The sequence below is a fragment of the Macaca nemestrina genome, chromosome 9, assembly GCF_043159975.1.
Source record: "Macaca nemestrina isolate mMacNem1 chromosome 9, mMacNem.hap1, whole genome shotgun sequence".
NCBI classification, from domain to species: domain Eukaryota; kingdom Metazoa; phylum Chordata; class Mammalia; order Primates; family Cercopithecidae; genus Macaca; species Macaca nemestrina.
In genome coordinates, this window is record NC_092133.1 from 50,008,682 (window position 1) to 50,027,150 (window position 18,469).

The 18,469-nt window shown below is 34.3% G+C and overlaps 1 protein-coding gene across 11 annotated transcripts in view; it reads right to left on the minus strand.

The window, feature by feature from the left end:
* LOC105496640 (protocadherin related 15) overlaps nt 1-18,469 on the minus strand; it is a 1,825,405-nt gene that overhangs the window by 141,933 nt on the left and 1,665,003 nt on the right. For all 11 annotated transcript variants that reach the window (XM_071069550.1, XM_071069551.1, XM_024797557.2 and 8 more), the window contains 2 exons: nt 12,089-12,229; nt 10,050-10,162 (listed from right to left, as the gene is read on the minus strand). In XM_071069550.1, the coding sequence (XP_070925651.1) occupies nt 10,050-10,162; nt 12,089-12,229 (254 nt within the window). The remainder of the gene's footprint in view (nt 1-10,049; nt 10,163-12,088; nt 12,230-18,469) is intronic.

The window sequence follows — 18,469 nt, forward strand, 5'->3', positions numbered from 1 at the left end:
AGGTTAAGATGGAAGACTGCTTGCAGTGAGCTATGACCGAGCCATGGCACTTCAGCTTGGAAGACAGAATGAGATCCTGCCTCTAGAAAGAAAAAGAAAATGATGGCTATGCTCCTCAACATAAGGTAATTTTAATTCTCTTTATAATGAAATGTTAACTAGAACTGCTCACTTGCTATTTCTTTGGCCACTGTGATAACATTATTTACATTTTCATAGTTTACAAAGATGAATGTCTTGATTATAAATTATACTTTTTCTGTTTTGTATATCAAGAGGTAAAATGTTAATCCTTTGTTAAATATACTCTAATTTTTTTCTTTAATATAAAGTTTCTTGAGAAATTCATTTTAAATATAAATTGTATACAACTTTCAACCTGTCATTTATTACAAAATTAATTCATATGAATCAACCAACTACCAATGTTTTATTTTAACAGAGAAAGTAATAAGATTATCTTTGGAAGGAGTTAAAATTTTTCAAAATTTCAGAATGTTCACATGTATAACATTCTGATTTTGAATTTGATATATTAAATTTTAATAATATAAATTGAAAAGGACTTACAATATTTTTTCTGAGTTTAGCACTATATCAACAAGAGGTTAACAAATATAACTTAGGAATATTTGCCCTTATTTTAATAATGTATATACCAGTATAAATTTTGAATTTAGGTTGTTATGGAAATTACACTTGAAAATACTCAAATCTTAAAAATTAACATGTGACATTAAATCATGCAATGGTTAATATTAAATTTGATACATTTCCATTTTTAAATAAATAACAAAGGCCTATCTATATAGGTGGCATATATCTTTGAAAATTTTGCAATTAATTGTATTTGGCAAAGTTTTTGATAAATTGTGTAACATACTGCTTTTCCCACTCAAAATCAATATTCACATTTAGATTCTATGATCTATTCCAGACGTGTTGACCTTTTCACGATATTTACTTTTAAAACTGATGACAAGTGAATTTCAGTGTGTGTAAGTCTTAGTCCATCACCCTGAGATGAAGGTCAAATGTCATTCTCATTCTTCAGAAAGCTAACTTACTTCACCTACAGGAGTCAATGTAATCTCAAGTAATATGTGTTTGAACTACTATTAGGATTTTTCTATTTCTGTAGGGTTTAAACGAAAGATACATAAAAGGAATTTACTGACTCTGACAGTGTAACTAATTTCCAAAATCTCTAAATAGATAATTGACTGAAAACCCCTTAGCAAATATGAACATGCAGTGACAATAAGAGTATGCCTCTCAGATCTGCAACTACAGGAAGCACAGTTGGTCAAGGTCACAGTTTCTGTGTTCTGAAATCTGTTTATGTTTGTATGAAGGACATATTTCCTAAGGGCTGCCTAAGGAGTCAAGTATTGAATGGCTGACTTATTAGGCCAACTAAATGATCTCTATAGTCTATTTCATTCATTGTATAATGTGAATTTGAGAATATAATTTTTATAGATAAGATTAACATTTTTCTCAGTTTCTAATGAAAAACAAATCATAAAAAATTATTTAAACAAATATATGTAATTGTAAATAGATATGAAGAAACTACCCAATCACTTGAATGGTTAAAAAATCAAAGTTTAAATTTGGAATGTTTATGTGTAATAGGGGATATTACTTGGACTTAATTCATTGCCCCCCCACCAAAAAAAAATGAAACTAGTTGGAGATAATTTTGAGAAAGAGAGATGGAGGATGTTTCAACAATAAAGAATGAAGAAATGCCATTAGCTTGTTAAGAACTCTTTGTTTAGCTCTTTGTTTCAGGGAAAGGTAGTAGAGCAAGAAGGAAGAATGATCACATGGGGCATGAAAATTCTAAGACGCTAATATCATTGTTGTATCTTTGTCAAAAACAGAAACTGAAGGAATGAAATAAAAGAGGAACAATGTGGAAGATTTGTTAAAATTTGAGATTTTGGGTTGTGTGTATGCTTCTAAAATATACAAACGTTTGTCTACAGTTGTAGAAAATGTTACAGAATCCTTAGGGTGTAGCTTTTCCAGTAGGAAGCCTCTGTGGCTGGTGGCACCTTTGCATGAATTCTGCTCAAGCCCACTGGGCTTGTTTCACCCACTCAGCCTAGCAGGCTTCACTTGGATTCTTCTACCAGCCTAGATTCCATGCCTGCCAAGGGCAAGCCAGGCACAGAGCAGTGAGGTAGGGATGAGTGAGTGAGTGCGGAGTCCACCACTGTGCACAGCCATGCACACTGGCTACTGTGGTGGGAAGGGCAGCTCCAGGAGCCAGCACAGATGCTAACTCCATGCAAGCCTGTGGCTGGATCTGGTGCACCACAAACAGCTTCCACTGAGGGCACCCATGTCTGGATGAGTGGAATGTGGTGGCACCTGGTAGCTTGGAGACAACAGAAACCAGAGTCCCAAAGAGGGTGTCATAGGCCTGGCTCAGGGAGCCCCAAGGTCTGGGATCACTAAAAGGCCACTTTGCTTCTCTTCTCTCCTTCTCATCGTCTACAATGTGGCAAGCAGGGAGACATGTGTCAGCCGTACTTGTGTTACTGCTCTTTCAGTCCTGCCATTCAGCAGGTCCTAAGTTCTTGTCCCATATCCAGGAAGAATTAGGTTTGTGGCCATCTGAAGGGTGAGCAAGGCAAAGAGGTGCTTCATTGAGCAACAGTATTTCTCTCAGGTGACCTGAAATGGGTAGCTCCTAGATGCAGGCAGCCTGTCCTGATGTCTGTAGGCCTCAGTGGAGAGGAGACCCAGAGTGGGTAGCTCCTATCCTCAAGCAGGTTGTCCTGATGTCTGCCTGAGTCTGGTTGAGTCTGGGGTTTTTATGTACTTCAGAAGGGAGAAAGTGATTGCAGATTGGTCCATGGGCAGCCATAGGCAGCCTGGAAAGAGCACCATAAGTTCTCACCCCAGTCCAGGGAACTGGCAGGCTAGGTGCCAGACTTCAGGCAATCCTTGGCTAGAAGATGAGGTTTCACCAGACCCATCCCTTTCCACCCAGAAGCCTGTCTGCCTTCTGTTGCCATTCATGGCACCCAGGCCATTTTTGCCCAAGAGGTGACTGCAGGCCTGCTCCAGGACACCCTCAGCTCCACCTTGTTTTCTTTCCCATGCTCACTGGTGCCCAAAGTGCAGAGGGGGCTGAGGTGGCAAGGGGCTTGTGTGTCAGCACCACCATGAGTGTGTGCACACCCAGCCATGTGGTGACAATGCTCGGGGCTTGATCACAGCTTTGCTCCGAAATTGGAGCAGGCCTCGGAAGCAGGGAGAGGCCAGGCATTGGGAGAACACACTTTGAGCCTGTAGCAGGAGGCGGACCCAGGTCCACAGTCTCAGCTGGGAGCTCTGGGCTCTGGTCCCACCAACTCAGAAATGCATGGGGCCCCTGCCTGTTCCCAGCTCTCACTGACTCTGCAGAGTGCACAGCCCCAGCTGCGCTTCCCTGGTTGCAGCCAGCGTCTTTGCAGCAAATGCTTCAGACAGGTCTCTGCTGTCATCAAAAGGAATAGTATACAGTATGAAGAGTTATATATTTCAAAAGTTTTAAGAAGAACTCATTGTTTTCTGGATAGAACAGATGTTCATTAATGACAAATGAACACACAATGTCTTGATCCTCCATTTCACCTAAGTGACTCCATAAAAGATTGATGTGAAAAGGTCATGAAATTAACAAAATGAGTCTGCTTCAATTACTATAACAACCCTACAAAGCAAAGAGAATCAAGTGTATAGTAATTCTTATCTACTATAACTCTGGCCATTATAAAAGTAAACATATATCTCTATGGGGCAATTTTCTTCCCATTATGTGATTACTCCCACCCTTGATTATTTGAAGTCAGCCATCAGGAAATAACATATAGTTCACAGGATTTGAAAAAAAAAAAAACCTCAAATCTTTTTCCAATACATATAAAATATCTTAATATTATAAATTATAAACCAGACAAACATCATTTTTCTTAAGAAATGTGTTTTTAAATACCGACAACCTACTTTATTGAGTATAGGGTTGTCTTTGTAAAATTTTTGAATGATTTTCAAACTTCATTATTTCTTTTTCAAAGGAAAGTAAAGATTTTTTTTTTTTTTTTTTTTTTTGAGACAGTCTCAAAAAAGCTCTGTCATCTAGGCTGGAGTGCAGTGGCACAATCTTGGCTCACTGCAAGCTGTGCCTCTTGGGTTCACACCATTCTTCTGCCTCAGTCTCATGAGTAGCTGGGACTACAGGTGCTGCCATCAGGCCCGGCTAATTTTTTTTTGTATTTTTAGTAGAGACAGGGTTTCACCGTGTTAGCCAGGATGGTCTCGATCTCCTGACCTTGTCATCCATCCGTCTTGGCCTCCCAAAGTGCTGGGATTACAGGCGTGAGCACCACTATGCCCAGCCGTAAAGAAGTTTTTAAATATGGAAACGAAACAGAGGCATACCATTATTAACTATGTGGAAGGAGGGGTTGACTTTTTATTATGTTGTTACTTTTACATAAGTCAGAAAACCTATTAATTATCTGTCATCAAAACTTTGCAGGCAAACCAGTAGGATTTTCCTTTAGCAAATACTAAAGTACTTACTATGGTGTTTATTACTTGTGCCTATTATTTTATTCTTTTACAATTTTAGAAGAAGATAATGATAGATCTATTGTTATATTCCAGCAACTAAGCAATTACCAATAGAACAACATAAAAGTGCTTTCAATTCTAAAAAAAGAACAATGGATTTTGTTTCTCTGTCTAGCTAGAACTGGTATATTGAAAAATGTTATGCCAAATAGTAAATGCAACCTCTCAAACATTTTTGATGGTCTTTGCCATGCTAGTTTTCAGCTCATAACTCAAATTTACACTTTGCCATTATGCTTTCATTTTTATTTTCTTTTTATTTTACTTTTGTGACCAAGACACTGAAACTTCTCAGAAAACTGGAGAAGGTAATTGGTTGTATCAAATATCCAATCTTTAGCTTGAAATTCAGAAAGGTTTGGCTTGGAATATGTAACGTTAATACTCATTAAACTGAAATTACTAAAAATACAGATTTTTAAAACCAACCAGAAATGTTAATCTGAGATTTGCTTTGAATTAAAAAAAAATAAATATTCATTTTCTTGTTATTTTAAGAACAATTTACTTCATTAATACATATTTAAATGTAAAAATACTTCTATTCTATTATATCATCAGCTCATGTACCCCATTGTGCATTCTAAGTCATTTTAAAATCACTGTGGCAATTAAAATCTATAAATCTGTAAATTGTTTACAATCACATATTTAATGTGCAAGGTCTTCGCCTATACCATTTCCCCTTTTTCCTCAACAATTGAGGTAGAACTAGGACACAGTTGCCTAGCAAGGAACAGCATTCCTCTCCCCTTGTTAGAGCTAAATGTAGACCTGTACCTGGATTCTCACAACGAAATGTGAACTGAACTGAAATGAGGTGAAATCAATTCTCACCTCAATTGATTAAGGAAATCTCTAGATGTGGACTTCTATCTCTTTTCCCCTTTCCCCTGACTAAAATGGTAATAATGAGTTATTTTGAAACAGAATGTTGAAGATGGTCACCCCTGAGTTGTCCCAGGTCCCGGAACTCTAAATCATTGAAATTTGGTGGTATCCTATTACAGTGGCCTAAACTAGCCCTAACTCAATCTGATTGCCCTGAAATTTAATGATTTAATGACTATCTAATAGAAATAAGTCAATGGAGTCAGTGACGGGAGGGGGAGGTATGGGTCAATGATTCAGTTAAATATTCTACGATAAATAAATATTTTATCTTTAATATCTCTCTTTTTACCTAATCATTTGTTAAATGCTAATTTTTCCTATGGAATTCAAATACAAGTATTGGAATGAAGACATTCCTGAGATGTAATAACCATGTGTACCTCAGCTTACAGTGCCAGATTACTGCTTTCCATCTGTAACACATTATCTTCTCTTACACCCTACAAAGAACATAAATCCTGAGCTATCATTTTTGTTTCCCCCAAATTTGATCACAAGAAGTAGAAGGTTTTTCACTAGGAGTAATTCCAACACAAAGGACCATCCTAATGATCAAAAATTAATAATGTAATTTAGCATCTCTGGGAATTATGTGCATCCAGTTGAGGCAGTAAAATGAATTTGAAAACATTAGAGAGGGAATGAGGCATATGAGGTTGGCAGAAACCATTATGTGCTTCACTTTATTTTCATTAAGAAAAGAAAGTGTGTTGGCCTCCAAAGCAACCTGAAATGGCACAAGCATATTGCCAAACTAGCAACTAAACATATTAAAAGAAAATATCATACAGAAATAAAAATATTCTACCATGAATATTGTTTTTAAAATGTCAAGCTGGGAAATACTGCAATATGAATGAGAATGACTTTTAAATATGATTAATTAATTATGCGATTAGTTGTTGGAAACTAATAAAATGTTGAACAACTTATATTAGTTGAAACAGCAGTAGCTAATGGGACTAAGCCTTCTAAGGAAATGATGCAGACCACTTAGTTCCATATTTTTTTTGGCCAGAAAACAGTCAAATGGCAGAATTCAGAATTCACCAGTAGTTAGTAAGGAGAGGAAATGTAATCCAGCTATATACCCATGAGAAAAAGGATTTAGGAGGCATCCAGATACTGCTATCTATGTATTTCCTCAATGATCTTCAAAAAGAATGAAGAGAGAATTGAAGATGATAATCATTAGACTTAAGTTTTTTACAGTTCAGTTAAAATTTTGGTTCAAATTTAGACCTATATAAACATAATTATATTCAATTACTTGCATTTATCCAAAAAGTAGTGTCCTTGTTCACATTTGGTATAACATTTATTTTTAAAATTTTCTGGTTATTTGATAAAAATTTAATCCTTTTAAGTATTCAAGTACTACTAAATGCATTATGACCAAGATAATGATTCTTAGAATCTCTGGGAGTTATGTGTGTACAATTGTGCATATTATTAATACACAGTAGGATGCAACAAGATTACCAAATTATCTTTATAATTCAGAATACCATATGAACTGGGATAATCAAGGGCAATTTTGTAATTGTTAGAAAAGTTCTGAAAGATCAAAATTCTCCCACATATATCTATGTGACTGTTGCTAATTTTAGTACCACACAATTGGCTAATTTTTGTTCTCTAAGTTAACAACAACTTTATTAAGAGAATCTATTTGAAGTTAATAGTTTTATGCAGAGATGGTACAAAATGGTAAATTACACGTTGAACAACACATTTGCATTTTTAAAACACGGCATTAAGCAAAGATACTTAATAAAGAGAGTTAAATGAACAATGCCCTGCTTCAATTTATGACCTTGGCCTGGATATTTTAGCTAAAAGAAAAGTCTAGAGGCATATTTCTATTAACAAGGAAATGAGTTCTAAATGAAAACCTACAGAAACAGTACACCACTTAAGTTTATTTAAAGAGGAAGTTTAAGCATTTTATCACTTTCTTCTTCTCTTGGAGTTTCCAAAGGTAATTAGACTTGCCGCAAGGGACTTTGAAGAACACAGATGGGAATTTTAAGTTAAAACTGTGAGCGTTTTTTTGGATTCACTTAGAAGAGTAAGTATTTTTTTTGAGAATACCTGATCTAGATAATTTAGTGAGAAACATAGTGAGTTTATATCCGTCCTGTTCTTGAGAACTTCAAAATTAACACATTCAGAGAAGTTCTTCAAAAACAGAAAACTGTGCACAGGAGTCCCCCTTTATTTATGGGGGATATACTCCAAGACCCCCACTAGAGGCCTGGAACTTCAGATGACAACAAAGCCTGTATTTACTATGTGTTTCTTTTTTTGTTTGTTTGTTTTCAATCTGATAAACCAGACTTACTAAGTGACTGATGGGCAGCCTGGATACAATGGACAAAAGAATGATTCTGCTCCAGGGCAGGGTGGCACAGGACAGCATAAGATTTCATCACGCTACTCAGAATGGCATACAATTTAAAACTTATGAATTGCTTATTTCTGGAATTTTCCACTTAATATTTTCTGACCACAGTTGACTTTGGGCAACAAACTGTGAAAAATGATACTGTGGATAAGGAGGGGACTATTGTATCCCATAGCAAGGAATTGGAATCCAATCCAAAGGATTGGAAGCACAGGTTACTATTTCAGAAAAAAGGAAACTAATAGATAATAATGTACATATGGGTGAGAATAATCTTTTAAAACAATTAAACAAGAATTCTTATTTGTTTTACATATGGTTTACATCTCAATGATTTACATACATGCTATAGAGGATTTTCTGGTAATTATATTACACAATTTACTTTTGTGTAGATTCTTCTAAAGGCAGATTTGTATGAAAGGATAAAACTGCTTGGTTCAGTGTGTTAAGTGTTTGCAGATGTGTCCCTCACCTACCTTAATCCTCAGTACCTTAGCTCCTCCTGTAGCTTAAAATTATTAGTTCAATCTAAGAAATTGTAAAACACTAAAATCATCCTAGAACATGATCAAGTTCTCCATTATCTGAGATATTCATTTTTAATTATCCTCAATTATTATCATCATCCAACTTTCAATTTTTCTTTGGATAGACTAAACTACCAAAATATTCTGGAATTAAATGTAGACTCCCACACCCCTTATTTATATTTCTGCATATGCTGATTATTCAGTGTGGAACTTCTGTCTATATCTTTTTGGATTGATTAAACTCTACATTTCCTTCAAGATACAACTTAAAACTATGTTAATCATGTTCAAACATAGTTAAGTGTCCCTTAGGCTGCTTCCTCAATACTGTGATCTTATTTTCACCACTGTGTTCTCACAGTGTATTATATTTTTCATACAGTTATTTGTTTCCAGAGATACCAGAGAGCTTGCTTTCTCTCTCTCTCCAGTAAGGATATGGCAAAAAGGCAGCTGCCTGTAAGACCAGAAGAGACCCTGAACCTGACCGTGTGGACACCCTGGTCTTAAACTTGGATTGTCAGCTACGAGAACAATAAGAAATTAACTTTCTGTTGTGGCCAGGCGTGGTGGCTCATGCCTGTAATCCCAGCACTTCGGCAGGCCGAGGCGGGCAGATCAGGAGGTCAGGAGATCAAGATCATCCTGGCTAATGCGGTGAAACCCCACCTCTGCTAAAAATACAAAAAAATTGTCAGGCGGGGTGGTGGGCGCCTGTAGTCCCAGCTACTTGGGAAGCTGAGGGAGGAGAATGGCATGAACCCGGGAGGTGGAGCTTGCAGTGAGCTGAGATTATGTCACTGAACTCCACTCTGGGGCAACAGAGCGAGACACTCCATCTCAAAAAAAAAAAAGAAAAATAGAAAATAATTTTCTGTTGTTTAAGCCACCCAGTTTGTGGTATTTTGTTATGGCTGTGTCAGGTGACTAATACAGTATATATACAAACCATAAACTATAATATATAATATTGGCATAAATGCATATTTTATATATATAAATGTATATGTATTATATGTGTGTATATAGTGTGTATATATATACAGTATATTTATATATAAATTTATGTATACACGTAGTATCACAGTATATATATAAATACACACACTACATTTATATATATGTACACACTATATATATACACACATTATGTACACACACAAACGCACACACATGCACACATACACACTGATTAGATGGAAAATATCATTGCAGATTACATGCCAAAATTGGAAATTGAATGAAATTTTCTACCTGGCAATAATGAGAAACTAAAGGTCTATTTCTAACCATTCAGATCATTAATCAGAATTGAATCCCCAAAATATAATGTTGTATTTTAATAAGTTTGTATCAATTTTTTAAAGTATCCATTATTCATTAAACCATTACTAAAACATATTTTATACTAAATTGTCATATTAACTATTTTTAAAAATTTAAAATATATGTTAATTTAGAAATGCCAAAACCAAAATTGGAAGTCTACTCATAAATTCGTATTACATCAATTTTGAGAGACTCCTTTCAAAAATGCCTTAAACATTTTATGTATTTCAAAATCAGACAGAAATCAATACCTATATTCCTCCTGTGTGAAGCGTGGGATCTCACCAGGATGTAAGACAAGAATCTTCACTGTGGCACTGCTGGACATCACAGGCTCCCCATCATCAAAAGCAACCACCACCAACTTAAAAAGCAATAAAAATTCATTTTAAAGATTATAAATAAGAACAACATAACAGCATAATTTTTATATGTAGGTTTTTAATTATTGGATTCCCTGGTTTCAGATGGGGGAGCAATTTCTTCACTGCCTACCAGGTGGCAGACGCTATGCTAGAATATACTACGTTCTCACTTAATCTTTACAATAATCCAGCCAGATAAATGTTATTATTTTCACTTGCCAGATGAGAATCCTCGAATCCTCAAAGAAGTAACTAACTCTATGATTAAAAAACAACTACCACTAAAACAAGTATATTATACGATATCTCTCCAATTAAAAACTCATTTCCATAATTCCACTGGGGCCTACAGTAAATACACATGATTTTATAGCACAAATACACTTATTTAAAAAGTGTTAAATTCCGTCACATAAAAAGCTAATTAGCTTGCTCAAAAAAGAAATTAATTTTCCTAGTGAATTAGTTGTTTTCGAGATTATAGGGCAGAAATACTTTAGAAGATAAAATTGGAAACCTTTGTAGTTTAACATTCTTTGGTATACTATCTCTTAAAAACAAATTATTAGGCCAAGTTCATTTGGCATAGCAGAAATTGTTCAAATGATGAAAATTAAGAAAAAGCTTAAGCATTGAGGTGTGATGTCTGATATTATTTATCACTGCAATAGGGTTTATAATTGATTTTCTTCAATAACCTATATTACATCAAAGCAATTCTATGTTTACTTTAAGATATGTTAAATACTTTCAAAACTATGTGGTCCTCTGAAATATAAATTATTTTGGAATCTGCAGGTTGATAATGTAAACTAATTCAACCTAGATCACAGAACCATCCTGGATCTCAGGATCTCATCCTGAGAGCCATAAGTGACCTTTGGGTTAATGCTAATTTACAAACTGATCAGCTGTTCCAAACAGTGGTAAAATCATGAGCGACACAGTGCTCACTGATACTTACGTGGTTAACTGATAAAGCTATTTCCCTACTATAGAGTCAAACGCTTTATTCACAGTAACAAAAATTATTCTAAGTAACTATTATAAATGGAAATGTTCAAACACTTAATAAAATTGTCTACTTATGGTAATGCAAAATATGTTTTTAATACCTTGCCAGGTAGAGACAGGCATTATTTTGTCAAATATATTTTTAAATATGTAAAAAACAAAAGTGTGAATATGTTCTGTTTCATTAGTTTTTGAAGAAAAGTAAAATTTGACAAAAATCAAATAGATATAGATATTTTCTTAGATATATGCAAAGATTAACATAACAACATCCAACTGTTGAGTGGTATTAGGAAAATGGATACTCTCAGGAAAGATAAAGAATGCATAGAAAGGGGTATTTTTTTTCAAGTTTTCTAGAATTATAATATATCAAGAGTACTTATCTTAAGAAAAAAATGAGTAAGGGAAAAATGATATTCATACACATAGCTACAGGATAGCATTTATTGTAACAAAAAATGGAAACAGTCTAATTGCAAAGCAACTCAATATTATATTAAAAAGAAAAATACCATGTTATACTCATATAGTAAAATACTATGAAACCACTAAAATAACAGCATTAATGTCATTTATTGGCATAGACAATATAATATTGAATTTAAAAAGCAGTATGTATAAGACTATGTGATTTGAAAACATATATTTACATATTTGTATTTGTATGAAATGTCATCATGAGGATAGAGATCAAAATTGCAAATTCTGGCTGTCTCCAAGATGTGAGATACCAAGAGGTTTTCTTTTTACTATTTTGGAAGTTTCTAAGAAAAAAAAAAAAAATTGTAATTTAAAAAAATTAGAAAGGAGAAAAATTGAAATAAAAAAATGTGCTGTCATCTGTTAAGCCAAATTCTCTATCAAAAATTAAACATCAAATAGACTACATAATGAAAAGAGACACTGACCTTAAAAATTGTTGTAGGTTCTTCATTAAGATTGACTCGTGTTATCACTCTTCCAGAATCTTCTTCCACATCAAAAATACTGGCAGGGTAAGGAAACTGGACATCATCTACTCTATACCTCACACGACTTGCAGGTAATCCCTAAAATAAAATTATTAATTGTTAATTTGCTGTCACCAAGTTAAAACAAAGTGTAATCATAACATTAAATGGATTTTTAAAATTCATGGTCTTTCAGAAGTGAAAATCGTATTTCCATAATTTCATTCTTTCAGGATTGAAATGTAGCCAGATCATTATTTCTTCATGATAACTCAATCTGAATCAATGAAGTATCTCTACTACAGGTTATTTTAAAATGATTTATATGAGGGAAAAATTAATGGTTGGTTTGGGCATCTTCTCTACCACTTTCCTTTAATTATGTGAATTACATCTGCCACTCAAGACAACCAATATGTCCTTTTTTAAATTCAGAGACAGGGTCGTTCTTTGCTGCCCAGGTTGAACTGCAGTGGCATCACCATAGTTTCCTGTAACCTCAAAACTTCCAGTTTCAAGTGTTCCTATCCCACTCTAGCCTCCCAAGTAGCTAGGAATACAGGTGTGTGCTACCATGCTTGGCTAATTTGAGAGGACTGTGGTAAAGTGCAGGAATAGGCATGAAAGTTTAAAAAACAAAAATTATTTACCATCTACACTGTGTTGATTACAATGCTAGGTATTTCTATACATCATTAAATTAATGCTCGATCCTTTAAATTACATTAATAATGAAGATGATAGTAATAATGGGTAAGTTAACGATCACTAACAATTGCTAGATGCTTACCATGTGCCGCAACCATAGTAAAGATGATGTATGTGTACTCTGTTACCCATGTTAGAGCTAATGAACTTGTGGCTTACAATAAGTTAAAGAATGCTGAAATATTCCAGGTATAGGCAAGATAAGTTGGAACACCAAAGTATTTCACTTTTAAAGAAAACAATTAAAATTTGAATTAAAATTTGGTAAGATATTAAAAGAATCAAAGGGATGATAAAGGAAGAGTTAAAACTTTGCTGGCTGTCCTCACTTATATTAGGTTTTAGATTGGTTTAATTTGGAACTACATAGGGTGACACTGAGGTGAGCATTATAACATTTACAGTGCTTAGGCCTCGTGAATATCTTAAGAACTAGAAGTCAAATAAATATCTTGAGCAGAGAACTAGTATGTGGTAAAGTTTGACTTCAAACCTAAACACTAAATTACAATATTAACTTCTTCAGAGAAAGAAACACTTCTATTTGGCATTATTCTGATGCAGAAAAAGCAAGAACATTATCCCCACAGGGTGTTGATTTGCCTGGACTTGACACTTTGGTGTAAAAACAGTTTGGAGAACGTTGTTTTTTATATTGCCATTTTCTTCATGACTGTCCTTGAAAATAATCTGTTGCTCATGTTGGTTCATGAATTACAGTTGGGCTATGAGATAAGTATGTGAATCTTCAGTATTTGTATAATTCCTTATTTTCTGTAAGTTCAGTCCTTTCATATACTACACATCACCACTGATCACTGTCTCCTTGAATACATTCTTTGTTTAACATTTTTCCACTCTTCTGCCTTTTCTCCTTCCCATCTGGTGCTCTGTCTCAGACTCTTTGCTTGTTCTCACTCTTTCTGGCTACTAAATGCTGGAGTTTTCCAAGGCTCTGTTACAAGAACTTCTATATTTTCTACTTCTACTCTTGGCCCCTGGAACCTCTCCCAGTCCAATAGCTTCAAATATCCTCTATTTGTTCATGAATACCAAATTTTAATATCTGGCTAAACTCTGAACCTTTTAAGTCCAAACTTGGACATATAATTGTCTGCAGATATGCTATTTTCAAATAAACATATTCAAAACCAGAATGATTTCATCTCCCAAATTTATAACTCTTCTACTATAGATAATGGCTCTACCTTTTACTAAGGTGTTCTATTTGAAAGCCTAGGGTTAATCATTGATCCTTTCTCTTAAGAGCCATAGCCAAATAATCATCACATCCTGCCAGTACCTCAATGAATATATGCCCTAATGTCTACTCATATCCTCTGTATTTTCTGCAGTAGTATCTTAATTGACTTTCTGCTTCAATTCTATTACAATTATCTCATGACTCCTGCTTAAACCCCTCCAATGATTTTGCATCACACACACACACAAAATAAATACAAAGTTGTTAGTATGGGCAATCTGATCCTAAAAACATTTAATTTTTGCCTGCTCATCTGATTTCACCTTGCTCATTTCTCTTTCACACATTTTCCTTATTCCTGCCTCCTTGGCTTTGCCAAGGCAATAGTCCCTTACCAGGAAAATAAGGTAGCAATACAATATACTCATCTCACAAATTGTTGGTTAATACATTTACCCTCCTCTTCTCCAGGTGTTCTCTAATACTCCCACTAAATTATCTTTCTTCAGCAACACTGTCTGAAATTATAGCATATATTTTATGTATTTACTTGTTTACTATTTGTCTCCCACATAAGAATACAAGCTTCATTAGGGTAGGGACTCTAGCTGAGTACCTTGAATATTACCTGAACCATATATATATTCAAGGAGTATTTGACTGAATGCATAAATAGGTGAATGGATAACCACATATCAAGGGTGCCCAGACAGTTCAACTGATATCTAAAGTATTCATATATTTCAAGGTTTGGGAAATAGAAAACATTGAATACACCTTGAAAGCATGTTAGGGAACTGTCAGTTCTGGGATAATATTTTTATATAAACCACTGATTTCACCTAGTGGTGGATGGTCAGTTCACCCACTGAAGATGTATAGAAACAAGGGCATTTTTTTAAGAAAAACTTTTGCCTATTTGGACATAATCAGACTTATTATAATCATACACAATGGCTAACCTTGTGTATGACTTGCCTGAGAAAGAGCGGGGGTTTAACAGAACACATCGTAGGACTTGGGGCATAGTGTCATGCAATGTCAGCAACTTTGCTTGCATTTTAATAATAATGATAATAACAAGAGTTGTTAGCTATCAGTTTGAGTGTTTCACTATGTATCAGACTGTATGTATTACATGCATTTTCATACTTATGATAAGTTCAGAAGTTGGTATCAATAGTACCTACATTTTTTTTTTTTTTTTTTTTTTTTGAGACAGAGTCTTGTACTCTCGCCCATCCTGGAGTGCAATTGTGCGATCTCTGCTCACTGCAACCTCCACCTCTTGGGTTCAAGTGATTCTTCTGCCTCAGCCTCCCAGGTAGCTGGGACTACCGGAGACCGCCACCATGCCCTGATAATTTCTTCTATTTTTAGTAGAGACGGGTTTCACTATGTTGGCCAGCCTGGTCTTGAACTCCTGACCTTGTGATCTGCCCACCTTGGCCTCCCAAAGGGCTGGGATTACAGGTGTGAGCCACCATGCCCAGCCCTACTACCTGTATTTTTAAAATAATAAAATCTAGGCTTTAAGAATTATTTTCTGAAATTTCCTTAGCTGGAAAATGGCAAAGTTATTTCTCGAAGAAACTTGGTTCACACTAAAACAGAGGTTTTTAACATCAAATCAACTTAACATTTTTTCAATACTATCTTAAAGGCAATAGTCCTTTACCAGGAAAATAAGGCGGCAACACAATTGAGCAAAATTACTTGGCAAAGATACTATAGAATTTGATGCCCTAGTAAATCTTGCCTTAGAACACTTTCTAAGAGGTTATGCAGCACATAATCCAAGTCACCTCCAGAACAGGAGGTTAATGATGAAAAAACATAATTATAGCACCCACTGTTTCAAGAACAAATTTTTAGAGTTTTTGCTAGCATGAGGACCCATTCAGTCTGTAGTACAGTGACTAAAATTACTTATGACAATCACAGATTGGCTCTCGAAAACATAAAATAAGTTAATTATACTTAAAATCTTCTTTTTAATAAAGCCAACATATTTGTAATGCATATGGAATTATGTCTGTAATTGATAAAATGAAAAAGAAAACATGCTGGTATTATGGAATATTATCTCTCAGATGCCTAAAATAGTTTCCTATCCAGAACATCTTAGAACTTCCTGGATGATTTTTACAGATAAGATTGTATGTATATAAATATGAACATATGATTAAAATAGTTTGCTATCCAGAAAATCTTAGAACTTCCTAAATGATTTTTACAGATACGACTTATGTATATAAATATGAACATACATGTTACATAGTGACTATATCAATAAACTTTTTATTCTAAGATTGCTATTATTCTATAGGTTACCACACCATCATGAAAGTGTGGCCCTGATAGGATTCAGTTAGCCTACAAGAAACATTTTGATTCTTTTATCACCCATGTTATCAAAGTACCACATTTTATTTGATATCACATATTATGATAACTAAATAACTAAAATGATGTAGAATTTCATTTGAAAATATTTTAAAATTTTTTTCTCTCTCTGTCCTTTCCTACTATCTTCCTTCTCTTCTTTGCTTCTTTTTGCTTTCCCTTCCTCCCTCCTTTTCTTTCTTTACTTGTTTCCAAAGTCTTTTTAAAATAGTTGTATAATTACACTGTATAATAGGTAAAGGTAATTAGCTTTGGGAAACAGCTCTAGTACTAACATTATTTCTGGGAAATTTACAACATGAATCAAGTCAAATTCATTGTTTTAATAAATCATAAAAATAGCTGTGGCTTTAATCTTGGAAAAACCTCTCATTTTGAAACCCAGAATTTCAAGTACTCTATAAAAAAGTTATAAAGTTGATCACTTAAAATTACTAATAATTAGTATTTTTTAAATATCCTTTAACACTTGATTCCACTAAAATATACTAGATATGATCAATGTATTCTAATGTATAAAACTCACTCTTATTGGATATGTTTTAAAAACTAAAATAACATAGTAAATGAGTTTATGAATTATATATCTTAATAATTACGATATATGTGACAAATATTTCAGTTATCATTCATATATATGTATATATATATTTTAAAGACAGGATCTTGTGCTGTCACCCAGGTTGATGTGCAGTGGCACGATTATAGCTCACTGCAGCCTTGAACTCCTGGGCTCACGCAATCTTTCTGCCTCAGCCTCCCAAGAGGCTTGATATGGTTTGGCTTTGTCCCCATCCAGATTTCATCTTGAATTGTAGTTCTCATAGTCCCCACGTGTTGTTGGAGGGAGCTGGTGGTAGGTAACTTGAACATGAGGGTACCCTCATGGTGTTCTTGTGACAATGAGTGAGTTCTCACAAAATCTGATGGTTCTGTAAAGGACTTTCCTCCTTTTTGCTTGGCACTTCTCCTTGCTGCTGCCATGTGAAGAAGGATGTGTTTGCTTCCACTTCCACCATGATTGTAAGTTTCCTGAGGCCTCCCCAGCCCTCTGGAACTGTGAGTCAATTAAACTTCTTTCCTTTATAAACTACCCAGTCTTGGACAGTTCTTCATAGCCATGTGAGAGCAGATTAATAAATAGCTGGAACTACAGGTGCATGCCATCATGCTGAATGAATTATTTTAAATTATTTGTAGAGATGGGGGTTCCTTTATGTTGCCCAGGTTGGTCTAGAACTCCTGGCCTCAAGTGTTCCTTTCAATTTGCCCTCCCAAAGTATTAGGATTACAGGTGTAAATCACTGCACCTGGTCTAGATAAACATTAAACTACCAAATATTTGCTTTTATTTTAAATTGTATTAGGAATAGACAGATCTCTCCTTTATATAGTCCCCATAAGTTTAATATTTAACCAATGAAATACTTCAAATAATCATATTTATTTTTAAAAGTAAAGTATAGAAAACATTTAAAATCAAGATGAAAATTTTTAAATATTAACTTCTACTTCATTCATGATAATATAGTATGCATATTATACTGTATCTCTCTATGTATAGCTGTATATATGTCAAGAGAAATTTTTTGGACCATGAATAATGATTAAAGCTATCTTTTTACAAACAAATCAATATTTAAAATTGTGTTACAGCCTGGGCAACAGCGTGAGACTCCGTCTCAAAAAAAAAAAAAAAAAAAAAAAAAAAAAAAAAAAATTGTGTTACTCCTGCAATAGATTTATTTTCTATATCATTTTGAAACTGTTATAAAATTGCTTTACTATGAACCCTAAAAGCAGTATACAGAATTACTTTCTTAAAGTTTTTACTGAAATGAGGCTGTTGTGTGGTTTATAAATGATCAGTAAATTACTTCTTTGGTTCCATACTCTCATCAACCAAATATAGTGTTCTCTATTTAGGTTCAGAAAAAATCTTGAAGTCATTAGTTATTTCTCTGTATTCACACACTATTACCACTAGACCACAGCATTTAAATAGATTTTTAAAACATTTT